The 27,527-nt window shown below is 40.0% G+C and overlaps 1 protein-coding gene across 2 annotated transcripts in view; it reads left to right on the top strand.

Moving 5' to 3' along the window:
* CCDC18 (coiled-coil domain containing 18) overlaps positions 1-27,263 on the top strand; it is a 173,212-nt gene extending 145,949 nt beyond the window's left edge. Inside the window, exons 27-28 of one of the 2 annotated variants that reach the window (XM_070786090.1) lie at positions 24,035-24,124; positions 24,574-27,263. In XM_070786090.1, the coding sequence (XP_070642191.1) occupies positions 24,035-24,109 (75 nt within the window). In that variant the 3' untranslated portion in view covers positions 24,110-24,124; positions 24,574-27,263. Of the gene's footprint in view, positions 1-24,034 lie in introns of both variants that reach the window. The other variant, XM_070786089.1, reaches the window with a different exon arrangement.
* Positions 27,264-27,527: the final 264 nt, after the last annotated feature.

Raw genomic sequence — 27,527 nt, 5'->3', positions numbered from 1 at the left:
ATGGCAACCCACTCCAGTATTCTTGCCTGGAGAATCCCAGGGACGGGGAAGCCTGGTGGGCTGCCGTCTATGGGGTCGCACAGAGTCAGGCACGACTGAAGCGACTTAGCAGCAGCAGCAGCAGTGAATATAACAAAAAAGAAGCAGACTTCCAGATATAGAGGATAAACCAGTGGTTACCAGTGGGCAGAGGGAAGCAGGGAGGGACAAGATAAAGGTATGGGTGAAAGTGTTAGTCACTCAGTCACGTCTGACTCTTCTGCGATCCCATGGACTAAAGCCGGCCAGGTTCCTCTGTCAATGGAATTCTCCAGGCAAGAATACTGGAGTGGGTAGCCATTCCCTTCTCCAGGGGATGTTCCTGACCCATGTATCGAACCCAAGTCTCCTCCACTGCAGGCAGATTCTTTACCATCTGAGCCATTGGGCAACCCCCTAAAGGTAAGAGATTAAGAGTTAAAAAACTATTATGTATAAAATAGGGGCTTCCCTGGTAGCTCACTGTAAAGAATCCACCTGCAATTCAGGAGCCACAGGAGATACAGGTTTGATCACTGGGTTGGGAAGATCCCCTGGAGAGGGAAATGGCAACCCACTCCAGTAATTTTCCTCCTGGAGAATCCCATGGACAGAGGAGCCTGGCAGGCTACAGTCCATAGGGTTGCAGAGTTGGACATGACTGAAGCGACTTTGCACGCACATATGCATGTATCAAATAAGCTTCAAGGATATATTGTACAACATGGGGCATATAGCCAATGTTGATTAATAACTATAGATGGAGCATAACCTTTAAAAAATGTGACTCACTATATTGTATACCTATGACTTAATATTGTGCATTGACTATACTTTGATTTTTTTAAATGGAAAAAGGCTCCAAAACTATGTCTCCTAAATTTAGCAACTGAGTAACTTTCTTCTCAATATTCTTTGAGGATACCATGATGATGTGTCAAAATTTGGTCATTGGTCCAGTTGTTAGTATCATCCCAATATAGAAACTTCTGAGGCTAAAAGCAGAGAAGGCAATGGCACCCCACTCCAGTACTCTTCCCTGGAAAATCCCATGGACGGAGGAGCCTGGTAGGCTGCAGTCCATGGGGTCGTGAAGAGTTGGACACGACTGAGCAACTTCACTTTCACTTTTCACTTTCATGCATTGGAGAAGGAAATGGCAACCCACTCCAGTATTCTTGCCTGGAGAATCCCAGGGACCGGGGAGCCAGGTGGGCTGCCATCTATGGGGTGACACAGAGTCAGACACGACTGAAGAGACTTAGCAGCAGCAGCAGCAGAGGTTAAAAGAGATTATCCTGCACTTGATTTAACCCTCTATCAAGAGCAGGAGTGATTGGGACTTGTACAGATTCTCTGGTCCCACCTAGTTCTACAGGGGCAGGTCTGAGCATCTCTAAATAAAAGGCCTGGAGTCTGAGCAGCAAGACCCACTGGGAGCTAACTCTGGAGCTCTGAGGCCCAAATGTAGACCTCACCTGGACTATAACCTCTGCCCATAAATTTCGCCAACTAAGGCTTACCCCAACTTTCCATTGATTAGGTCTTAAATTCTTCTGAAAAGATGTTTCAGCCTTACCATTCCCATCTGACCAAGCTCTTGGCCGTTTTGCCTCATCTGTGTCTTTCAAATGACCAGGCATTGAGCAGGTTACAGACGATATGTTGGGAGGATGAAATAGACATAGCCTCTCTTCTGATAGGGCTCTCAGTCTTTATTTTTGACCAAGACTGTCATAAGCACTACTGGTTTTGTTCTCTACCTCAATCCTCACTCATGGGAACTTGTTTCTTGTTGAAGTGCTTGCTGAATTAGTCCTCAACCACTCGGTGAAGACTGGGTCAAGGGGGAAAGGAAGAATTACTCTGTGTCTCTTCTGTATAAAGAAATATTTTTCCTGCTTATCAAAGATACAACAAATAAACAAACATACATTGGATCAGCTGAAACACATATCAAGCTTTTTTCATTTTATTTTTCCTGTAGGAGGGCACTAGATTGTCTTATATACAGAATTCTCTTCTTTAACCTACTAATTATCTCCCTCAATTCTTAATCTTTTTAGCCAGGGTCTAATAAGACTGAAACACTATAGGAATTCGGGCTTCAGTAGTTGTGGTTCAGTTCAGTTCAGTCACTCAGTCATGTCTGACTCTGCGACCCCATGGACTGTAGCACACAAGGCTTCCCTGTCCATCACCAACTCCCAGAGCTTGCTCAAACTCATGTCCATTGAGTCATGAGACAGTCATCCTCTGTCATCCCCTTGTCCTCCTGCCTTCAATCTTTTGCAACATGAGGCTTTTTTCCAGTGAGTCAGTTCTTTGCACCAGGTGGCTAAAGTATTGGAGCAAACTCAAAAGCTTCAGCATCAGTCCTTCCAATGAATATTCAGGACTGATTTCCTTTAGGATTGATTGGTTTGATCTCCTTGCAGTGGTTGTGGTACACGGGCCTAGTTGCCCTGTGACATACAGAATCTTCCCGGACCAGAGATTGAACCAGCGTTCCCAATATTGGCAGGTGGAGTCTTAACCACTGGGCCAGGAAGTCTACTCACATGGTTTTTAGACCCATCCATGTTGTTGCATGTATAAGTAGTTTGTTCTTTTTTATTGCCAAGTATTTCACTGTGTGAAAATACTGCAGTTGTTTCCTCACTGTGTTGATGGAGTAGGTTATTTTGGGCTACTATAAATAAATCTACTGTTAACATTTGCCTTTTTGATAACATTCTTTTCCTTGGGGTGTCTGGAAAGGGAATTACTGGGTCATAAGGTAGATGTATGTTTAACTTTATAAAAAAAAAACCTGCCAAACAGTTTTCCAAAGCAGTTGAATCACTGCACACTCCCAGCAGAATGGTACTCTAGTTCCAGCTATTCCACATTCTCGCCACAACATATTAATGGAGCAGGCTGGGCCTCCCTCCTGCTCCACCAGCTTGTCTCCTCAGACTCCCTGTGAGCTACTGTGCTGAAAGGTTGGACAACTTTCAGAGACAGTGGTGGAGCCAGTCTTTTATGTATTAGTCATTCTGGTGGGTGTATAGTGGTATCTCATTGTGGTTTTAACTTTAATTTTTCTGATGACAAATGATATTGAGCAAGCACATTTTCAGAGTATATAGCCATTTGAATATCTTCTTTATGAAATAATGGTTTAAAACTTTGCCTATATTTATAGTTTTGTTTAATTTATTATTGTTGAATTGTAGAATTCTGAATATGACTCCTTTGTAAGATTTATGTGAAAGTGAAAGTTTTAGCTGCTCTGTCCTGTCTGACTCTTTGTGACCCCATGAACTGTTGCTGTCCAGGCTCCTCTGTCCATGGGATTCTCCAGGCAAGAATACTGGAGTGGGTTGCCATTCTCTTCTCCAGGGGATCTTCCCAACCCAGGGATTGAACCCAGGTCTGTTGTGTTGCAAGCGGATTCTTTACCGCCTGAGCCACTAGGGAGGCCCAAGATATATGTACTATGAATATTTTCTCCTGGTTTATAGCTTCCTTTTTTACTTTCCTCATGACATATTTTAATGAACTAAAATCTTAAATTTTGATAAAGTAATACATCAGATTTCTCATTTAGGATTAGTTGCTTACGTGTCCTGCCTAAGAAAGCTTTAACTATGCCAAGGCACTTGATTTTTCCCATTTTCTCTGAGGACATCTACAGTTTTCGTATTTAGTCTCGTATTTAGTTTCACAATGCTGACTCAGAAGACCTTGGATTTCCACAGCTGCCGCTGAACTTGTGTCCTTAATTCCATCCTCACTCTCCCTACTGTCCCTTCTCACAGTAGTTACAGTGACCTTTAAAAACACAATTCAGCTCAGTCATTTCTCTGATTGAGAACTCTGGCAACTCTCTGTTTCATTCACAATAAAAGCTAAATTCTTCTCACTGGTCCACTTCCCTGATTTTCTCCCCTGCTCCCTTGCTGGCTTACTCTGCTTCAGTCTCACTGGGCTTCTTGCTGTTCATAGATAGTGAACATGCCAGGTACAATTGCACGTGTTTTCTTGGCCTCAAATGCTGTTTTCAGATATACATAGAACAACTCCCTCCCATCCCTCAAGTCTTTTTTTCAGTTGTCTCCTTTTCCATAATGCTGACCTTGGCCGCCATGTTTCAAACTGTACTTGCTCCCCATCTTCCTAAGCCTGTTCTTCCTTTCCATGGTACTTTGCACCTCTTATTTATTTTGTTTAGTATTTCTTTTCTGTCTCCTTCTGCTACAGTGTAAGCTCCTTAAGGGCAGTGATTTTGGTCTGTTCTATTTGCTGATGTTCACAAGCCCATAAGACAGAGCCTAGAATATAGAAGACAATTAATACATTTGATGTTTATTTGTTTTACTTTTTACTAGCAAGCCTTTCAAACATTAGAAAAGCAGAGAAGACAGTATAATAAACCAACACATCAGTTATTTGTATTTAACCATTATTAATATTTTTCCATATTTGTTCTATATTTTTTGCTAAAACATTTTAAGTAAATTATAGATATCATGACAGTAAACCCTTAATATTTCAGTATATATCTGTAAAAAAAAAGATAGCCTTCTACATAATTCTAGTGCCATTATATACCTAATAAAATTGATAATTCTCTCTCTCTCTCTTCACATCTGATTAGATCCCAAATCTGTCTCAATTTTTTAAGCCTCTTATTCCCATGTGTATTATTTCTGTCTCCATTATCACTTAGACTACTGCAATAATAACTATTATTTTGATTTATTATATTAATAGTAACACAGTATCATTCTTTATATTAACTCATTTAATCATAACTGGTCTTGGCTGCTGGGAAACTCACAGCCCAACTTGTAGTTCACCTATAAAAAGTGAACATGGTTTGTGGTGTGCATATTTTTTCCTAACTTTACACATTCCTGCTCCCAACATCCCTAACTTTGTCTTGTTTTTTCCTTCCTTTATTTTCCCTGTAATCTGTTATATTACAGCTTGTTAGTGAATGGCATCTTTCACTGTTCACACACCTGTATAGTCCCTATCCCTTAGATCTGAACTAAACCTGTGACTTGCTTCAACCAACAGCGTGTAGCAAAAGTGATACCGTGTTAGGCAGCCCCAGGCCTTAACTTTGAGGAGGTTGAGGGCCTTTCATTTTGTGCTATTGGGAATCTTGAATCACCCTGTTAAGAAGTCTGGCTATTCTGCTGTAGAGACTACATGGAAAGAAGCCATGTAAAGAGGCCATATAGCCATATTTAAGATAGACAACCAAAAAAGACCTACTATATAGCACAGGGAACTTGGCTCAATATTAGGTAATAACCTAAATGGGAAAAGAATTTTCAAAAGAGCATATACTTGTACAGGTATAACCGAATCACTTTACTGTACACATAAAACTAACACATAATTGTTAATCAACTATACTCCACTATAAAATTTAAAAAAATAATAAAGAATCCATGTAGAGAGAAAGAGGCCCTGAAACTACATGGATAGAGAGAGAAACTCCACTCAAGTGTCCCAGTGGCCCAGCTGAACCAAGCATTGATTATGCAATTATGAGAAATTAATGAGTTAACTATGTAAAGAATAACCAAATGGCTTCATCCTGGAACACCCAAGCTAAGACATTCCTCTCCACCTGTATCAGAATGGCACTGGATGCTTATTTGAAATGTAAAATTTGGGTCTAAAACCAGAGTCTCTTGGGCAAGGAAGGGGAATCTGCCTCTTAAATGAGACTTCCCTAGTTGATTGATAAGCACTTTAAAGTTTAAGAATCTGCTTAAGGACTTTTTATTGCTTATTCTCCACCCTCCTTTTTAACGATCTACTGCTCTTCTCTGAGGAGTTTGATCCTGCTCATTGTCCAGAATGCTGAACCAAAGTTCTAAATCAAATAATTTCTCATTATTGGTATTTTCCTTTCACTTACCCAACTCTGTTCTACCTGGTTCATTCTTTCTGGATCCATTTTGTCTCCAGGAGCTCTCCTGGTTTTGAGGTGCCTCTCATATTTCAGCAGAAGAAACTCATGCCTTTAATATCCTGAGGTTGTTGGCTGTACAGACTAGTTCTGATTCTCACCTTATTTCAGCTCAGCCACATCCACTATCCTCATCCTTAAAAAATCATAATGAGAGACTGAAAACTAGATATAGTAGTTCAATTTGAGGTAAGAAAAATATATTCATACAATGGCTTTGTCAATTAGGAGTTGATTTTGTTGAATTCAATGAGATCAGTTTCATTGATCTTATTCAGGGGTATGCTGAACACAAAAGCCAGGTTTTGCAGTATGTTGATGAATGGGAGCTGAAAGTTAGAGATTTTTACCACAATGGGAAACACTGAGCATACTTACAGGTGGAAGAAAAAAATCAGTAAGGAAGGGAAAGTTTTAACAAAATAATGTGTGCGAGAGAAAGTCAGTTCAGTTCAGTTCAGTTGCTCAGTCGTGTCCGATTCTTTGTGACCCTATGGACTGTAGCACGCCAGGCTTCCCTGTCCATCACCAACTCCCAGAGCTTGCTCAAACTCATGTCCATTGCGTTGATGATGCCATCCAACCATCTCATCCTCTGTCATCTCCTTCTCCTCCCTCCTTCAATCTTTTACAGCATCAGGGTCTTTTCTAGTGAATCAGTTCTTTGCATCAGGTGGACAAAGTATTGGAGCTTCAGCTTTAGCATCAGTCCTTTCAATGAATATTCAGGACTGATTTCCTTTAGGATTGACTGGTTTGATCTCCTTGCAGTCCAAGGGACTCTCAAGCGACTTCTCCAACATCACAGTTGGAAAGCATAAATTCTTTAGCGATCAGCTTTCTCTGTGGTCCAACTCTCACATCCATACATGAGTAATGGAAAAACCATAGCTCTGACTATATGGACCTTTGTTGGCAAAGTAATGTCTCTGCTTTTTAATATGCTGTCTAGGTTGGTAATAACTTTTCTTCCAAGGAGCAAGCGTCTTTTAATTTCATGGCTGCAGTCACCATCTACAGTGATTTGGGAGCCCCCCCAAAATAAATTCTGTCACTGTTTCCATTGTTTCCCCATCTATTTCCCATGAAGTGATGGGACCAGATGCCATGATTTAGTTTTCTGAATGTTGAGTTTTAAGCCAACTTTTTCACTCTCCTCTTTCACTTTCATCAAGTAGCTCTTTAGTTCTTTGCTTTCTGCCATAAGGGTGGTGTCATCTGCATATCTGAGGTTATTGATATTTCTCCCAGCAATCTTGACTCCAACTTGTGCTTCATCCAGTCCAGCGTTTCTCATGATGTACTCTGCATATAAGTTAAAAAAGCCGTCACAGTAAATTCTGTCACTGTTTCCATTGTTTCCCCATCTATTTGCTATGAAGTGATGGGACTGGATGCCATGATCTTTTTTTGAATGTTGAGTTTTAAGCCAGCTTTTTCACTCACTTTCATCAAGAGGCTCTTCAGTCCCTCTTTGCTTTCTGCCATACAGTTGGTGTCATCTGCATATGTGAGGTTATTGATATTTCTCCCGGCAATCTTGATTCCACCTTATGCTTCATCCAGCCCTGAGAGAAGATAGGATGATCTGAAAGTGATGAGAATTGATTACAAAAAAGGACACAGAGGAAGAAAGAAGGTGTTACAGTTTTCTACTGCTGCATAACAAATTATCCCAAACTTAGCAACTCTTTTTATTGTAGCTCATGATTTTAGCATCAGCAATTTGGGCAGAGTTAAGCTGGGCGATTCTTCTGCCCCATGTGATATCATATGAAGTCACTTCCCAAATCAATCAGTGAATGGATGGGTTAATCTGGAAAGTACGAGATTGCTTCATCCATACTTCTGATGCCTTGGAAGTGTGACTAGAAGGTTGGGCTGAGGTGAAAATGCAACCAGAGGTTCTACAGGTAGCCTTTCCCAGGCCAGTCTCAGGATGACAGTCCTTCTTACATCATGGCTCAGTCTTCCAAAGAGAATATCCCAAATATCCTGGAAAGAAGTTGCAAGACCTAGTCTTAGGTCCCAGAATGTCTCTTCTGATGACTTCTGTTGGTCAAATAAGTCACTGACTTTAGTGACAGCCCAGATTCAAGGGGAAGGTACTTAGACTCCACCTCCTAGTGAGAGGAACGTCAGAGAATTTACAGTCACTTTAAATCTGCTGGTGCAGAAGGGATAGGTTGGGTCAAATCAGAGAACATATAAAAAAATTGCCTTGGATGTGAAGGGAGACCACCTGTCCTGAACTTCTAAATGTTGGAGTATCCAGAGTTCTGTTCTTAGATCTCTATGTACTATCTCCTTAGGGGATCCCATCAAGTCCTGTTGCTTCAAAGACCTTCATATGCTGATGACTTTCAAGTTCATATATCTAACCTCCAAATTCTCACCTGACTTCCAGACTTATATATCCAACCCACTACTGAACATATCCACTAAGATGTCTAATAAGCATCTCAAATGTAACATGGCCAAAACAAAGTCTTTGATTTCCAGCCTCCCCATCCTAGTAAGTAATAAACATATACACTAAATTGCCCAAGACACATGCCTAGGAGCCCTATTGGCTCTTTTCTTTTCCTCACATAGCACTTTCAGCTCATCAATAAATTTGTACTTCACATTCATCGATATTGGCTCCAACTTCCAAATATCCTGAACCCAACCACTTCTCTCCTTCTCTACACTTCTTATCTATGTCAATGCCATCGTCACCTTCCATTGGTCTTCTTGTTGCTCTCCTGGCCCCTTATTGCTCTTCTTCTATTCATATAACAGCCAGAGTAATCTCTGCAAAGTACAAATCAAAGAATATAATTTTCTAAAGACTATTGCAATGAGAACAACCTACAAACTTCTCACCAGGGTCTATGAGGCCCTCCAAATCTTGCTCCATCTGCCTTTTGTTCTCATCTCCCTCCACTCTTCCCCTTGTTCATTGAGTTCTAACCACTGTGATTTTTCTGTCCCATGAATACTGGAAGCTTGTTCCTACCTCAAGCCATCCCACCTATCACTTATTCTGCTTGGAGAGCTCCTCTAGATCTTCATGTGCTTTTTTTTAATCATTTCAGTTCAGTCGCTCAGTCGTGTCCAACTCTTCGCAACCCCATGAATTGCAGCACGCCAGGCCTCCCTGTCCATCACCAACTCCTGGAGTTCACTCAAACTCACATCCATCGAGTTGGTGATGCCATCCAGCTGTCTCATCCTCTGTCGTCCCCTTCTCCTCCTGCCCCCAATCCCTCCCAGCATCAGAGTCTTTTCCAATGAGTCAACTCTTCGCATGAGGTGGCCAAAGTACTGGAGTTTCAGCTTTAGCATCATTCCTTCCAAAGAGCACCCAGGACTGATCTCCTTTAGAATGGACTGGTTGGATCTCCTTGCAGTCATTTAGATGGTTAAAAAAAAAAGACTCAAATGTCACTTTCTCAGAGAGGCCATCCTTGACCACTGTAGCTAAAGTAGTACTACATCTCCTTAGCCACCTTCATCCGTATCCTATTATAGCTCCTTCATAATATGTATCAGTACCTGAAGTTCTTATTCATTTATTTTTTAATATGTTTATTGCTTGCCCTCCTTCACTAGAACATAAACTTCTTGGGGGCATTATTACTGTCTGTTTTATTTATGGCTGTTTTCTAGTACTTAGAACAATCAGTTCAGTTCAGTTCAGTTGCTCAGTCGTGTCCGACTCTTTGCGACCCCATGAATCACAGCACGCCAGTGTCCATCACCAACTCCCGGAGTTCACTCAGACTCACGTCCATTGAGTCAGTGATGCCATCCAGCCATCTCATCCTCTGTCGTCCCCTTCTCCTCCTGCCCCCAAGCCCTCCCAGCATCAGAGTCTTTTCCAATGAGTCAACTCTCTGCATGAGGTGGCCAAAGTACTGGAGTTTCAGCCTCAGCATCATTCCTTCCAAAGAAATCCCAGGGCTGATCTCCTTCAGAATGGACTGGTTGGATCTCCTTGCAGTCCAAGGGACTCTCAAGAGTCTTCTCCAACACCACAGTTCAAAAGCATCAGTTCTTCAGTGTTCAGCCTTCTTCACAGTCCAACTCTCACATCCATACATGACCACAGGAAAAACCATAGCCTTGACTAGACGGACCTTTGTTGGCAAAGTAATGTCTCTGCTTTTGAATATGCTATCTAGGTTGGTCATAACTTTCCTTCCAAACAGTAAACGTCTTTTAATTTCATGGCTGCAATCACCATCTGCGGTGATTTTGGAGCCCCCCAAAATAAAGTCTGACACTGTTTCCACTGTTTCCCCTTCTATTTCCCATGAAGTGATGGGACCGGATGCCATGATCTTCGTTTTCTGAATGTTGAGCTTTAAGCCAACTTTTTCCCTCTCCACTTTCACTTTCATCAAGAGGCTTTTTAGTTCCTCTTCACTTTCTTCCATAAGAGTGGTGTCATCTGCATATCTGAGGTTATTGAGATTTCTCCTGGCAACCTTGATTCTAGCTTGTGCTTCTTCCAGTCCAGCATTTCTCATGATGTACTCTGCATATAAGTTAAATAAGCAGGGTGACAATATACAGCCTTGATGTACTCCTTTTCCTATTTGGAACAAGTCTGTTGTTCCATGTCCAGTTCTAACTGTTGCTTCCTGACCTGCATACAAATTTCTCAAGAGGCAGGTCAGGTGGTCTGGTATTCCCATCTCTTTCAGAATTTTCCACAGTTGATTGTGATCCACATAGTCAAAGGCTTTGGCATAGTCAATAAAGCAGAAATAGATGTTTCTGGAACTCTCTTGCTTTTTCCATGATCCAGCAGATGTTGGCAATTTGGTCTCTGGTTCCTCTGCCTTTTCTAAATCCAGCTTCAACATCAGGAAGTTCACGGTTCACGTATTGCTGAAGCCTGGCTTGGAGAATTTTGAGCATTACTTTACTAGCGTGTGAGATGAGTGCAATTGTGCGGTAGTTTGAGCATTCTTTGGCATTGCCTTTCTTTGGGATTGGAATGAAAACTGACCTTTTCCAGTCGTGTGGCCACTGCTGAGTTTTCCAAATTTGCTGGCATATTGAGTGCAGCACTTTCACAGCATCATCTTTCAGGATTTGAAATAGCTCCACTGGAATTCCATCACCTCCACTAGCTTTGTTCGTAGTGATGCTTTCTAAGGCCCACTTGACTTCACATTCCAGGATGTCTGGCTCTAGGTGAGTGATCACACCATCGTGATTATCTGGGTCATGAAGATCTTTTTTGTACAGTTCTATGTATTCTTGCCACCTCTTCTTAATATCTTCTGCTTCTGTTAGGTCCATACCATTTCTGTCCTTAATCAAGCCCATCTTTGCATGAAATGTTCCCTTGGTATCTCTAATTTTCTTGAAGAGATCTCTAGTCTTTCCCATTCTGTTGTTTTCCTCTATTTCTTTGCATTGATCGCTGAAGAAGGCTTTCTTATCTCTTCTTGCTATTCTTAGAACAATATAGGCTACTAAATAGGTACACAATAAATATTCATTTAAAATGACTATTTCTTTATTCTGCAAGTAGGTTGAGAGAAGATGGGAGAAGGGAAATCCTCTTTTCTATGTAATATGGGACATAAAGTGTTTGGCTTATAGAAATGGGTTGGGCAGGAATTTCAGAAAGGTAATGAACCATTCTAGATTAGATTCTTCTCTCATTGTTCAAATTGTGTGTTTTTTCCGAAGAAAAAAATCAATAGCTGAGTTATTGTTTTGACCTCTGATTGTTTCCTGAAAAGAAATTTGATTTTTTAATCCTTTTAGATACCATGGGCTTTCAAAAACACTAATCTCACATCATTTAAAATTCTGGCCTAGAATTAATTTCCTTTGATTTATTTGTTGTGTTCTGTTTTTGTTTCCCTCCCTCTCTTTAAAGATCTGCTGTATCTAGCCCTGACAGCACAGGACCAAACTAAGTGAAGTATGAACACCAATGCTTTCTTTCCCTATGGCCTTTCATTATAACCTTAAGTGAATCCTTGCATGTGCCCACATCCACACAACTATCTCTGCTTCCCATCACTAGAGTCTCAGTGTTTCACAAGAATTAAATTCGTACCTTAGTATCCATGCTTCTTTCTCTCTTTCCCATCAACGATCTATATCTTTTGTAAGAATTATATAGGCATTTTTTTCTTATATGTGTTTGTCATTTTTTACATTTGAACAAAAAGTTCTATTCAAGGTATGTCTGGGCTGCAAAATTTATTTTCTTAATCAACTTTTTTTGTCTATATTTTCTTAAAATGACTCATAATATTTTTTTCATTACTTCATTTTTATTGGCTCACATATACCACTCCTCCAGGATGTTGCTGTGAACTGAATGTGAATTTATGAAGGTGATAAAAGAGTAATTAAACAAAGAACATTTCTGACAGATGAAAGCATTGTTAATTATTTTTCCTTAGAGAAATGCCCTTATGTACACAGGTTTTGAAAGCTAGATCAATGGGCTGGACATGCTCAACCAGTTCTAATCTATTCTGAAAGCAAAAAGCAACATTTGCAATTCATTTCTGAGACATTTCAGAAAGTCAAATATGTTTCTGTGTGATATCACACATTAAGAGCTTCATGCAAGCTTTTAACTTGCCTTTTTGCAAAAACCTATATGCTGTTTAGGCTTCCCTGGTGGCTCAGTGATAAAGAATCTACCTACTAATGCAGGAGATGTGGGTTTGATCCCTGGGTAAGGAAGATCCCCTGGAGAAGGAAATGGAAACCCCCTCCAGTATTCTTGCTTGGGAAATCCCATGGACAGAGAAGCTTGGCAGGCTACAATCCATGGGGTCGCAAAGAGTCAGACTCTTAGCAACTAAACAACAACATATGCTGTTTACAAGTGTGACTAAAGAACCAGATTGGACATGAACACACAACCATAACTGATCAGCAGTCAGATACACTTCTATAGGGCCATCATACCTGGCTCGAACAAGGGCTTTTAAGATTAAGCCTCTACTATATATATGTCTATGGAGCAAAGGGTTCTAAGTTAGACATTGCTCAATCTCTTTTAGCCTGTGCCTGATATGGAATCTTGATTAGGGAGCCTACTTTTTGAGTAGTGCACACTGGGTCAACCACATGTGTAGGAGTAAAGAACACAATATCACTCTGAATGTGTCTGTGATTGTTCTCTTTTTTTCTGAACACCTGTTAGGGTGCTAGGCATTTCCCTGATCTATTTTCTCACCTCCAAGCAGATGTGGATATAAACTATTCCTAGACTATGTATTAGTTTAATTTATTCTTGTGAATTTCCAAAGATTCCACAGCTTACTTTAGGATTCAGCAGTACTTATTCCAACCCACCAACTGTAATCTTCATTTTCCCACGAGGACAAAATTAGAGGTATTTGGCTCTAAGTTCCCACTCTGGCTTCCTTATAAGGACATTCAACTTCCTAACTTGTTCTCATTTTCATTGGCCCTGCGTGGTCTCTCAAGTTTTAGGAACTTTCTTTCTTCCTGCTCAAAATCAGCCTTCTGTCAGAACTCCAGCCAGGACTCTGCAGCAGTCTTTCCCTACTCCTGCTGGGGCTCTGCTCAAAATTGATGGAGGAGCAGGTAGGGATTCCCAAGCCCTCCATTCTGGTGAACAATACAGATCTCTGTTGTAAACCAGCCCTTGGGCTAATGGGCTAACATAGTTTAAGCCTCCAAGTGTCAGTTGTTGTTGGTTTTTTGTTTGTTTTTTTTTTTCATTTTCACTGTTCTTTGTTAAGAATTTAAAACAATTTCTTCAATGACTGGGACAGACAAGCATTAATCTATGTCATAATAAACAATTCCTCACAGACAGAAGGTTGCCTTTCTTGATTTTCTGCCACCTTAAAATGAGTCTCCTCCCTTCCCAGGCAGCCACATCCTTCCCGCCACCCCCCCCCCCCCCCCCCCCCGCCCCTGCCCACCACCAGAATTGTTAGAAAAAGTCTCCTGTTGGGTTTAGGAAATATAATCATTGTATTCTAGGGGACTAACCATCAAATTCTTATGTTGTTTTCTCCAGGAGGTTTTGAGGCTTTGAGACCGTCATGTAAATAATATCCTCTTACTCTGATATCTTAGACTTTTCCAAGTGAATTTGATGATTATACATCTTTTCCTCCCGTATTTGACCAAGGTGCGCCTTGTATATACAGCATCTTTAACACTTCCTGAGCTTGATGGAATTCCCAGGGAGCTATAGTACGTGCATCTGCCTTATTCTGCATGCACCTTGGCATCCATGTCTGCTTTCCAGTAGTCTCAACTTCTGTCCTTCCACCCTCCAACCAACTCCTACACAGCCATGGTTACAAAGCAGCTCTGGGATATTAAAAACAGCCACCACTGCCGGACCCCACCCCATCCCACCCCACCCTTGAGCATGCATGTGTGAGTGCATGCTCACACACATACAGATATACACAGAAGTTTAGAGCCTTTGGATTTAAGCTCTTAAGCAAAGATGGAGAAATATTTGCTTTGCAGGCAAAATAAGCAACACTTTCAAATAAGCAGAACTACTGTCATATTGTCTATTAACTGCAAGCAAAACAGGACTTTAGAGTTCACCACCACCATAATCAAGCCCTGTCATCTCTTGCCTGGACTCCTAAAACAATTTCCCTACTTCGAACACATTCTCCACACCATATCCAGTGTTCTTTTAAAATCATATCATGTCCCTTCTTTGCTGAAGTCCTTTTGATGGCTGCCCATTAACACAGAATAGAATCTGAACTCCATACGCTTCCCTTCAAGGCCCTTATCTTCTCACTTATCCAAACTCATTTCATGCACTCTCTGCCTGCTCACTTGGCTCAGTAATGTCAGCCCTATGTCAGTTGCTAGGACCTAACAAGCTCTTTCCAGAATTAGGGCCTTTGTACTTGCTATTCCACTGCCTAGAAAGGCTGTTCTTCTGGGCCCGTCCACAGCTGGCTCCTCCTCATTCTTCAGGTTTCAGATTAAATGTCACCTTCCCAGATGGGCCTTCCCTGACCATGATAAAGGTAATTATCAGATTGCTGTTACTTCTGCAGTAATGGTACTTGTGTGTTGCTTCAGTCATGTCTGACTCTTTGCAACCCTATGGACTATAGCCTGCCAGGCTCCTCTGTTCATGGGATTCTCCAGGCAAGAATACTGGCGTGGGTAGCCATGCCCTCCTCCAGGGGATCTTCCCGACCCAGGGATCAAATCCAAGTCTCCTGCAGCTCCTGCGTTGCAGGCAAATTCTTGACTGCTGAGCCCCCAGGGAAGAAGTAGTATAATTAATAATAATAGGGAAGAATAGTTGTTGTTTAATCACTCAGTCATGTCCGACTCTTTGCAAGCCCATGGACTGTAGCCTGCCAGACTCCTCTGTCCATGGGATTTCCCAGACAAGAATACTGGAGCAGGTTGCCATTTCCTCCTTCAAAGGATCTTCCCAACCCAGGTATCAAACCTGTATCAATCTTCTGCATTGGCAGGCAGATTCTTTACCACTGAGCCACCTGGGAAGCCCCAGATAAGAATAGTAGGTCATTTCTATTATTCGCTATCATTTATCTTTCTTATTTTCTTTGGAACTTAGCTGTATCCTCTCTATTTATTTATTTATTCTCTGTCTCTTTAGCTTGAGTGTTAGTTTCTCCACAGTATCAGCATTGTGTGTCTTGTTCACTGCTGGGCCCTTGTCTCCTGGTATAGTGCCTGGCATCCATACCATGCAATTAGTAAATACTTGTTGAAGGAATAAAATTTTAGGATTAGAAAGTAATTTAGAAGTCACCTAATCTGTCTAGTCCCGTACCCCAATCCAGGGCTTTATTTTCAGTAATATAGAGCCTACTTGAATAGTGGTGTTTATGCTAATGGGGAACAAAAAAGAACAATAAGAAGGAGCTGATTCCCTTTCTTGAATTGATTTTACCTTATTTGTTCTGAAATCAGCTTTGCTTTTTACAACATAGACACAAAGTAAAATGAGCCATTTATTCTTAGCAAACCAGCTAATTACGTGGCCATTCCATTGAAGGTGGTGATAGCTGAGTGAGTTCTAAATTAATGTTCATGTATTTGTTCACTAAATCTTAAAGATTTTGTCTATTAACCCAAGTATCCCTTATTGAATTATTTTCCAAACCATGGGCTTCGACTCAGTGAGTAATGAATCTATCTATTATATTACAATGAGCATTTAAAAAATAGATTAGAAAATATGAGTGCATTGCATTGAAAAGATTAGTTAAGATTATTGAAAAGATAAGTGCTATCTGGTGAAAGTTTGGTCTCAGTCATATATGTGACTGTGCTTATGTGTGGGTACTATGGCCCTGTAAAATATATTTCTTATTGTAGGATGTAAACAACAACAAAAAGTCTGAAAGCAACTGTCTAAATGAAAAAATTCAGTGTTTTACAATAGAAAAGAGGCTCTCTGGTAGTCCTAGGATGAATTTGAGTTTACTTTCTGAGGCTGTCTGGATTGAGGAGGATGAGGGTGGTAATTCTACCATATTTCAGATGAAAGCACTATCTGCCTTGTGGCCTGAAAACACTATTAGAAAAATCTCCTAGAAGCATGAGAATTACATCACTATTTGAATATTAAAAGTAAACTACAAAAACATCATATAGATAATGATTTTCATTATTCTTCATTACCTTTCTTCTCTATTTCTACATTAGAATAACATTATAGCCCAACAGATTAGGGCCAAAATGATCAGGAGTATGGTAAGAGTCTAGGTGGAGGGGAAATGAGTGAAGTGCCTCAACAGAACATTGCGAGTTCTCCTTTTTGTGTCAGTTTCTTCTGTACAAGGCTTTTCCTTTTACAGTGAAACAGGAAGCAAGATCACCTACTGAGAAGGAGGATGGGGAGATGTTGGAGTTTTGAGGAGAGGAGAAGCAGTTATAGGAGACTGAATGGATTAAGGGAATGACGTGTCACTGTGGGCAGCACTAAGAGATGTTTATTAAAGTGGGACCAGTTGGCGTGCTGTGTATTCAGCTGGGGATGCAAGCATGCAGTAGTCAGAGAGTTGAATTTAACCACAGTTGAAAGGAAAGTTCTATTGAGGGAGAGTGAACAGTATAAACAAAGTTCGAGTGCTTGGAATTACATGATGTGTAACAAGAAGAATGTTCAAACTACTGCACAGTGGCACTCATTTCACACACTAGCAAAGTAATGCTCAAAATTCTCCAAGCCAGGTTTCAACAGTACATGACTGTGAAATTCCAGATGTTCAAGCTGGATTTAGAAAAGGCAGAGGAACCAGAGATCAAGTTGCCAGCATTGTTGGATCATTGAAAAAGCAAGAGAGTTCCAGAAAAACATCTATTTCTGCTTCATTGACCACACCAAAGCCTTTGACTGTGTGGATCACAACAAACTGTGGAAAATTCTGAAAGAGATGGGAATACCAGACCACCTGACTTGCCTCTTGAGAAATCTGTATGCAGGTCAAGAAGCAACAGTTAGAACCAGCCAAGGAACAACGGACTGGTTCCAAATCAGGAAAGGAGTATGTCAAGGCTGTATATTGTCACCCTGCTTATTTAACTTATATGCAGAGTGCATCATGAGAAACACTGGGCTGGATGAAGCACAAGCTGGAATCAAGATTTCCAGGAAAAATATCAATAACCTCAGATAAGCAGGTGACACCACCATTATGGCAGAAAGTGAGGAACTAAAGAACCTCTTAATGAAAGTGAAAGAGGAGAGTGAAAAAGTTTGCTTAAAATTCAACATTCAGAAAACTAAGATCATGGCATCTGGTCCTATCACTTCATGGCAAATAGATGTGGAAACAGTGAGAGACTTTATTTTTGGGGGCTCCAAAATCACTGCAGACGATGAATACAGCCATGAAATTAAATGACACTTGCTCCTTGGAAGAAAAGTTATGACCCACCTAGTTCAGTTCGGTTCAGTCACTCAGTCGTGTCTGACTCTTCGCGACCCCATGAATCGCAGCACGCCAGGCCTCCCTGTCCATCACCAACTCCCAGAGTTCACTCAGACTCACGTCCATTGAGTCACTGATGCTATCCAGCCATCTCATCCTCTGTCGTCCCCTTCTCCTCCTGCCCCTAATCCCTCCCAGCATCAGAGTCTTTTCCAATGAGTCAACTCTTCGCATGAGGTGGCCAAAGTACTGGAGTTTCAGCCTCAGCATCATTCCCTCCAAAGAAATCCCAGGGCTGATCTCCTTCAGAATGGACTGGTTGGATCTCCTTGCAGTCCAAGGGACTCTCAAGAGTCTTCTCCAACACCACAGTTCAAAAGCATCAATTCTTCGGCGCTCAGCCTTCTTCACAGTCCAACTCTCACATCCATACATGACCACAGGAAAAACCATAGCCTTGACTAGATGGACCTTTGTCAGCAAAGTAATGTCTCTGCTTTTGAATATGCTATCTAGGTTGGTCATAACTTTCCTTCCAAGGAGCAACCATCTTTTAATTTCATGGCTGCAGTCACCATCTGCAGTGATTTTGGAGCCCCCCAAAATAAAGTCTGACACTGTTTCCACTGTTTCCCCTTCTATTTCCCATGAAGTGATGGGACCGGATGCCATGATCTTTGTTTTCTGAATGTTGAGCTTTAAGCCTTCTTTTTCACTCTCCACTTTCACTTTCATCAAGAGGCTTTTGAGTTCCTCTTCACTTTCTTCCATAAGAGTGGTGTCATCTGCATATCTGAGGTTATTGAGATTTCTCCCGGCAACCTTGATTCCAGTTTGTGTTTCTTCCAGTCCAGCATTTCTCATGATGTACTCTGCATATAAGTTAAATAAACAGGGTGACAATATACAGCCTTGACGTACTCCTTTTCCTATTTGGAACAAGTCTGTTGTTCCATGTCCAGTTCTAACTGTTGCTTCCTGACCTGCATACAAATTTCTCAAGAGGCAGGTCAGGTGGTCTGGTATTCCCATCTCTTTCAGAATTTTCCACAGTTGATTGTGATCCACACAGTCAAAGGCTTTGGCATAGTCAATAAAACAGAAATAGATGTTTTTCTGGAACTCTCTTGCTTTTTCCATGACCCAGAGGATGTTGGCAATTTGATCTCTGGTTCTTCTGCCTCTTCTAAAACCAGCTTGAACATCTGGAAGTTCACAGTTCATGTATTGCTGAAGCCTGGCTTGGAGAATTTTGAGCATTACTTTACTAGCATGTGAGATGAGTGCAATTGTGTGGTAGTTTGAGCATTCTTTGGCATTGCCTTTCTTTGGGATTGGAATGAAAAATGACCTTTTCCAGTCATGTGGCTACTGCTGAGTTTTCCAAATTTGCTGGCATATTGAGTGCAGCACTTTCACAACATCATCTTTCAGGATTTGAAATAGCTCCACTGGAATTCCATCACCTCCACTAGCTTTGTTCGTAGTGATGCTTTCTAAGGCCCACTTGACTTCACATTCCAGGATGTCTGGCTCTAGGTGAGTGATCACACCATCGTGATTATCTGGGTCATGAAGATTTTTTTTGTACAGTTCTTCTGTGTATTCTTGCCACCTCTTCTTAATATCTTCTGCTTCTGTTAGGTCCATACAATTTCTGTCCTTTATCGAGCCCATCTTTGCATGAAATGTCCCCTTGGTATCTCTAATTTTCTTGAAGAGATCTCTAGTCTTTCCCATTCTGTTGTTTTCCTCTATTTCTTTGCATTGATCCCTGAGGAAGGCTTTTTTATCTCTTCTTGCCATTCTTTGGAACTCTGCATTCAGATGCTTATATCTTTCCTTTTCTCCTTTACTACAGCATATTAAAAAGCAGAGACATTACTTTGCCAACAAATGTCCATCCAGTTAAAGCTATGGTTTTTTCAGTAGTCATGTATGGATATCAGAATTGGACTGTAAAGAAAGTGGAGTGCTGAAGAATTGATGCTTTTGAAGTGTGGTATTGGAGAAGACTCTTGAGAGTCCCTTGGACTGCAAGGGGATCCAACCAGTCAATCCTAAAGGAAATCAGTCCTGAATATTCATTGGGAGGACTAATGCCGAAGCTGAAACTCTAATTCTTTGGCCACCTGAAGCGAAGAACTGATTCATTTGAAAAGATCCTGATGCTGGGAAAGATTGAAGGTGGGAGGATAAGGGGATGACAGGATGAGATGGTTGGATGGCATCACTGACTCAATGGACATTAGTTTGAGTAAACTCCAGCAGTTGGTGATGGACAGGGAGGCCTAGCGTGCTGCAGTCCATTGTGTCCCAAAGAGTTGGACGTGACTGAGCAACTGAACTGAAATCCATTAAGTTGACCCTTGAGTTCATCCACTTACATGGGAATTTTTTCAATAAATATTTTGGAACATTTTTTGGAGATTTTTGACAACTTGAAAAACTCACAGATGAACTGTGTATAAAGGTCTGTTTAGTCAAAGCTATGGTTTTTCCAGTAGTCATGTATGGATGTGGAATTTGGACCATAAAGAAGGCTGAGTGCCAAAGAATTGATGCTTGTGAATTGTGGTGCTGGAGAATACTCTTGAGAATCCCTCAGACAGCAAGAAGATCAAACCCGTCAATCCTAAAGGAAATCAGTCCTGAATATTCACTGGAAGAACTGATGCTGAAGCTGAAGCTCCAATACTTTGACCACCTGAATCAAAGAGCCTACTCATTGGAAAAGCCCCTGATGCTGGGCAAGATTGAAGGCAGGAGGAGAAAGGGACGACACAGATTGAGATGGTTGGATGCATCACCGACTCAATGGACATGAGTTTGAGTAAGCTCTGGGAGATGGTGAAGGACAGAGAAGCCTGGTTTGCTGCAGTCCACGAGGTTGCAAAGGGTCAGACCCAACTGACGGACTGAACAACAATAAAATATATGCAGACACTAGTCTATCCTTACATAAGCATAAGATGAGTGATATTTATTATAAAATTAATAATATGTTAGTTTTCTTGCTGCTTTATAATTTTGCTTTTAAAGAATGCATTGCCATAGTGTATGCTTCTCTCTCTCATAATTGGAGAAAGTACATATCAGCCTATCATCACAGGTAAGTGTTTTCTGTTTTAAAATGTACCAATGTTTCCAATACTGTATTATGAAAATGATTGTAATACTGTATACCAAAAGATTTTATAAAGATCCCTTCATTGGTGCATCAGCTAGGCCACAGTGAAGCAGTCGCACCGATTACACTGAGAGTCTCTTGGACTGCAAGGAGATCCAACCAGTCCATCCTAAAGGAAATCAGTCCTGAATATTCACTGGAAGGACTGATGCTGAAGGTGAAACTCTAATACTTTGGCCAGCTGATGGGAAGAACTGACTCATTTGAAAAGACCCTGATGCTGGGAAAGATTGAAGGCGGAAAGAGAAGGGGACGACAGAGGATGAGATGGTTGGATGGCATCCCTGACTCAGTGGACATAAGTTTGTGTAAACTCTGGGAGTTTGTGATGGACAGGGAGGCCTGGTGTTCTGCAGTCCATGGGGTCGCAGAGTTGGACATGACTGGACAATTGAACTGAACTGAACCAGAAAGCTATATTGCTGTTTCTTCATTATCAATGCATGTATTATTACATCTGTAAATAAATGTGAATTTCTTTTCACATTATCTTTTCATTTTTTATATCTAGTGTTAGGAATACATTTAACATTTACAGTGTTTTGTACCATATAAGACAATATTGAGGTAGGTACTGGCAGACAGTTCATTTTGTAGACACAGAACATAATTTTACTGTATTGATAAATACAGTATAATACTGTAAATGTGTTTTCTCTTCCTTATGAATTTCTTAATACATTTTCTTTTATCTAACTTACTTCATTTTAAGAATACAGTATATGGTACATATAACATACAAAATATATGTTAATTGATGGGGTTATTGGTAAGACTTTAGGTCTGCAGTAAACTATTAGATTCTCTAAGAATCTTTTCAGGATCACTTTCAGTTTCTACTCACTCACTAACTAGCTGTCTGTATCTGTTATTGGAACTGTTAAAGAGACCATCTGACTGCTACCCTGTCCCTCTCTCTCTGGCTGAAACTTTTTGAACCAAAGCTTTTTTCTTTGTCATGGTAGGAAAAGCACGTGAAAAGGGTACATGGGTCGGTCCCTTGATGCAGAATATAGCCACCCAGGACTTCTCATTCACCAGTGGCCATGGTCAGAGTTCTGCTAGAAGGAACAATGGGTATGCCAGTCACTAAGACTGACATCTATCTCTCCTTCTAAATGTGAGCTTTTGAGGGTAGACGTATGTTTTAGGTATTTTTTAATGCTTAAAGCCCTGAATTATTGGCACATAGTAGGTTCTCAATATATTTTATTGAACAAATGAATGAATTGATGGATGGCTATCTGGACTCCTCAAGTAGATTGTTAGCTCCCTTAACTGGCCCCCAAATTTGACTGGCCCCAAAGTTTAACACAAATCCTTAAAATTAACAAATTACAGGACTATCTTGGAGGTTATTTTAGGAAATGCTGTTTTTAAAGAAACAATTGAAGTATTACTAGAAGTGTTTTGTAATTTTGCTTTAATGATTTTTGTTAGTATCCATATCAATTTTTAGTCTGTTACATAATAGTCCTGGAATGACCTGAGTTAAGAATTTGTCCTCTCATGCATCTTAAACACTCACCAATTAGAAAAATTTTAAATAGTAATTTAGATTGGTTTTCCTTATTTGTTTAAATAGTATCTTACAGCACTTCTCTGGGTAATGAAAATCACTTTTTACAGGTAGTAGGTATGTACTTCAGTATTTGTTGACTCCCCTGTGAGCTAGTGAGTCATTGACCAAGAAGCTGGAGTGGGGTGGGATATACCTTGGAGAACGTAATCATCCCCATGGTAACCCAGAGCCTTCTTGCCTACTACCCCTTCCCACATCTTTGTTATATTCAAAGGAGGAAGTTATTATTTACTTTAGATTTTATATTTCAATAAGTTTTTCAGGGCACAAATTCCTAACTTCTGCCATTCTTGTGTATAAAACATTGCCATAGGAACAATAAAAACTAGTGATTATGATACTTTATGAAATGAAAAATAATCTACCAATTCTATAACATTTTAAGATTCAAAAATGTTTTTCCTTCAATTTTGCGTTATGATTATTGAGCTGTTGAAATGAAAACATTCTGAACCAAATGGTTAACTGATGATTTTTACCTATTTTGAAAAGGCAACCACTAAGTAACATTACATATTTCATTTTAAAATGTTTTCATTTATCAAAAAAAAAAAATAATAACTCCTGTTCATTGTAGCTAACTTTAAAAATAATGAGGCAACAGAAGAATATTTAACAATCCGGTAATCCTTCTTCCCCACAGTTTATATTTTTCCAGTACCTTTCCAGTAATTGTATTATATGTTGGTGTTGTGTTGGTGGTGAGGGAGAGACCGAGAGAGAGACAGACAGAGAGAGGAAGAGAGGAGACGCTTTCCCAATATATTTTGTTCTATATCCCATTTTTGTAAAAACTTGTTATATTGTGAACATTTTCCAAATATTTTACTATGGTGTTATTTTTACTGGTAATAATGTAGATGTTTTATTAAATAAATTTACCATATTTTATTTAACCAGCTCCCTTTTTGTTGGACATTTTAATTTTTTCAAACTTTCACCAATACCAAGCATAAAACAAAAAAGAAAAAGGGGATAGAAAGAGAGAGAGGAGGGAGTAGGGTAGAAGGAAGGAGCAAGGAAGGAAACTGCAAAAATATTTTGTGACACACATACATTTCCTTAGGATACATTTTCTTATCATTACACCAGTGTTGAATTTCTAGTTAAAAGGTATGTGCTTTTCAGACATTTTGTCAAAAAGCAGTTGAGAACTGCTCTAGAACCCTCTCTAACACTGATGTTGTCTTTTAAAATAATCCTTATCAATTCAACAGGCAAAAAAGACACTTTAATATTGTTTTAATTTGCATTTTATTACAGATGAATACAATTCATCTTTATTGGACCCCCCTCTCTTTTTTTTTTAATTTACTTATTCATTTGGCAGTTCTGGGTCTTAGTTGTGACATGTGACCTCTTAGTTGCAGGATGTGAGATCTCGTTCCCTCACCAGAGGAGGAACCCCAGTTCTCTGCGTTGGGAAAGAGGAGTCTTAGCCACTGGACTAGCAGGTGAGTCCCCTGTTGACCCTATCTATTTCTTCTTTTCTGACTTACTTGCCCATTTTTCTATTTGGCTATTTATCCTTTTCTTACTGATTTGTAAGACTTCTTAACCTTCATCCATTTTTCTCCCTTCTAGTTTGGCATCAGCCCTTTAATTTTTTGTTGATTTTTTTTTCTTTCCAGTTCGGTATGTGCCCTTTAATTTTTTGGTGATCTCTGGAACACTTTCCACTTTTTTATGTGTTTTAAAAATAAGTCTTTGCTTTATATTTCATGTGCTATAAATTCCATTTCCAAGATTATTCATAAGTATTTTTTATATTTTAGTAATTTAATGATTTCACTTTTATATTAAAATCTTTAATCCACCAAGAATTTAATTTAGCCCATGTCATATACATATGGACATCAGCAGATGGTCAATACCGAAATCAGATTGATTATATTATTTACAGTCAAAGATGGAGAAGCTCTATACAGTCAGCAAAAACAAGACCAGGAGCTGACTATGGCACAGATCATGAACTCCTTATTGCCAAATTCAGACCTAAATTGAAGAAAGTAGGGAAAACCAACAGACCATCCAGGTATGACCCAAATCAAATCTCTTATGATTATACAGTGGAAGTGACAAATAGATTCAAGGGATGAGATCTGATAGACAGAGTGCCTGAAGAACTATGGTTGGAGGTTCGTGACATTGTAAAGGAGGCAGTGATCAAGACCATCTGCAAGAAAAAGAAATGAAAAAAGGCAAAATGGTTGTCTGGGGAGGCCTTACAAATAGCTGAGAAAAGAAGAGAAGCTAAAGGCAAAAGAGAAAAGGAAAGATATACCCATTTGAATGCACAGTTCCAAAGAATAGAAAGGAGAGATAAGAAAGCCTTCCTCAGTGATCAGTGCAAACAAATAGAGGAAAACAACAGAATGGGAAAGACTAGAGATCTCTTCAAGAAAATTAGAGATACCAAGGGAACATTTCATGCAAGATTGGCTCAATAAAGGACAGAAACGATATGGACCTAACAGAAGCAGAAGATATTAAGAAGAGGTGGCAAGAATACAGAGAAGAACTGTACAAGAAAAGATCTTCATGACCCAGATAATCACGATGGTGTGATCACTCACCTAGAGTCAGACATCTTGGAATGTGAAGTCAAGTGGGCCTTAGGAAGCATCACTATGAACAAAGCTAGTGAAAGTGATGGAATTCCAGTTGAGCTATTTCAAATCCTAAAAGATGATGCTGTGAATGGGCTGTACTCAATATCCCAGCAAATTTGGAAAACTCAGAAGTGACCACAGGACTGGAAAAGGTCATTTTTCATTCCAATCCCAAAGAAAGGCAATGCCAAAGAATGCTCAAACTACCACACAGTTGTACTCATCTCACACGCTAGTAAAGTAATGCTCAAAATTCTCCAAGCCAGGCTTCAACAGTACACGACTGTGAATTTCCAGATGTTCAAGCTGGATTTAGAAAAGGCAGAGGAACCAGAGATCAAATTGCTAACATCCATTGGATTATCAAAAAAGCAAGAGAATTCCAGAAAAACATCTACTTCTGCTTTATTGACTATGCCAAAGCCTTTGATTGTGTGGATCAGAAGACATAGAACAACAGACTGGTTCCAAATCAGGAAAGGAGTACATCAAGGCTGTATACTGTCACCCTGCTTACTTAACTTATCTGCAGAGTGCATCATGCAAAATGCTGGGCTGGATGAAGCACAAGCTGGAATCAAGATTGCCAGGAGAAATATCAATAACCTCAGATATGCAGATGACACTACCTTTATGGCAGAAAATGAAGAACTAAAGAGCCTCTTGATGAGTGTGAAAGAGGAGAGTGAAAAAGTTGGCTTAAAACTCAACATTCAGAAAACTGATATCATGGTGTCCAGTCCTATCACTTCATGCAAATAGATGGGGAAACAGTGACAGACTTTAATTTTGGGGGCTCTAAAATCACTGCAGATGATGACTACAGCCATGAAATTAAACAACGCTTGCTCCTTGGAAGAAAAGATATGACCCACCTAGACAGCATACTAAAAAGCAGAGACATTACTTTGCCAACAAATGTCCATCTAGTCAAAGCTATGGTTTTTCCAGTAGTCATGTATGGATGTGAGAGTTGGGACTATAAAGAAAGCTGAGTGCCGAAGAATTGATGCTTTTGAACTGTGGTGTTGGAGAAGACTCTTGAGAATCTCTTGAACTGCAAGGAGATCCAACCAGTCCATCCTAAAGGAAATCAGTCCTGAATATTCAATGGGAGGACTGATGCTGAAGCTGAAACTCCAATACTTTGGCCACCTGATGTGAAGAATTGACTCATTTGAAAAGACCCTCATGCTGGGCAAGATTGAAGGCAGGAGGAGAAGGGCACGACAGAGGATGAGATGGTTGGATGGCGTCACTGACTCGATGGACATGAGGTTGATTATGCTCCAGGAGTTGGTGATGGACAGGGAAGCCTGGCATGCTGCAATCTATAGGGTGGCAAAGAGTCGGAGATGACTGAGGGACTAAACTGACTGACTGTGGTGTGTTTTCCTCTAAACAGTTGGCCAGTGGCTCCTTCACTTATTGTATAATTTATACTTTTCTTGCTGATTAGCAATGCCTCTGTTATTATTTCTCTCCTTGGGTCTCTGTAACGTTGATGTTAACGTGAAGCTTTAAAGCCATTTGACAAATCTAACCATTTTCCTTCTCGGTTAGCAACTATGTGGAAGATGAAGAGATGTCAGTTCAAATGCCAGAAAGATACTAAATGAATCGTTGGCTTTAAAAAAAAAAAAAAATCAAGAATGCTGTAAGTGTTTTCTAACATAATTATTGCTTATATAGATTTGTGTTGTTAGGTATTTAAATTTTTTTATTGCTGTGTATCTGGGCTGAAATGATATATGATTTTATAATCATATTTTTCTCAACAAGCCAGTAATCTTAATGTATTATGTATAATAGGTGCATAAATGTATGTATTACCATTATTCAGGAGCTAAATATTATTTATGAATTTATGAAATGCTGAACAAATTTCATAAACATGGGTAACTTCTTGTAACCAGTTTATAAATTTAAATGTATTGGTTCATGTTTTCCCAATACAATCAACATAATTACAAAACAGAAATTGACGTTAACTTTGCTATCCTTTATTTATTTTTTTTTTTAAAAAAGGGGGAGCTCCCTTGCCCTGTTTTTTTAAAAATTTGCTTTTTTATTTATTTTTTGGCTGCTCTGTGGCTTTGTTGCTATGATCAGGCTTTCTCTAGTTGGGTTGAGCATGGGCTCTAGGGTGCTTCAGTAGTTGTGCATGGGCTTAGTTGCTCTGCAGCATGTGGGATCTTCCCGGACCAGGGATCAAACCCATGTCCACTGCACTGGCAGGAGGCTT

This window comes from Bos indicus, chromosome 3 (genome assembly GCF_029378745.1).
Source record: "Bos indicus isolate NIAB-ARS_2022 breed Sahiwal x Tharparkar chromosome 3, NIAB-ARS_B.indTharparkar_mat_pri_1.0, whole genome shotgun sequence".
NCBI classification, from domain to species: Eukaryota; Metazoa; Chordata; class Mammalia; order Artiodactyla; family Bovidae; genus Bos; species Bos indicus.
Note: the sequence above shows the minus strand (reverse complement) of the source record. Positions and strands in the feature narration are given on the sequence as shown.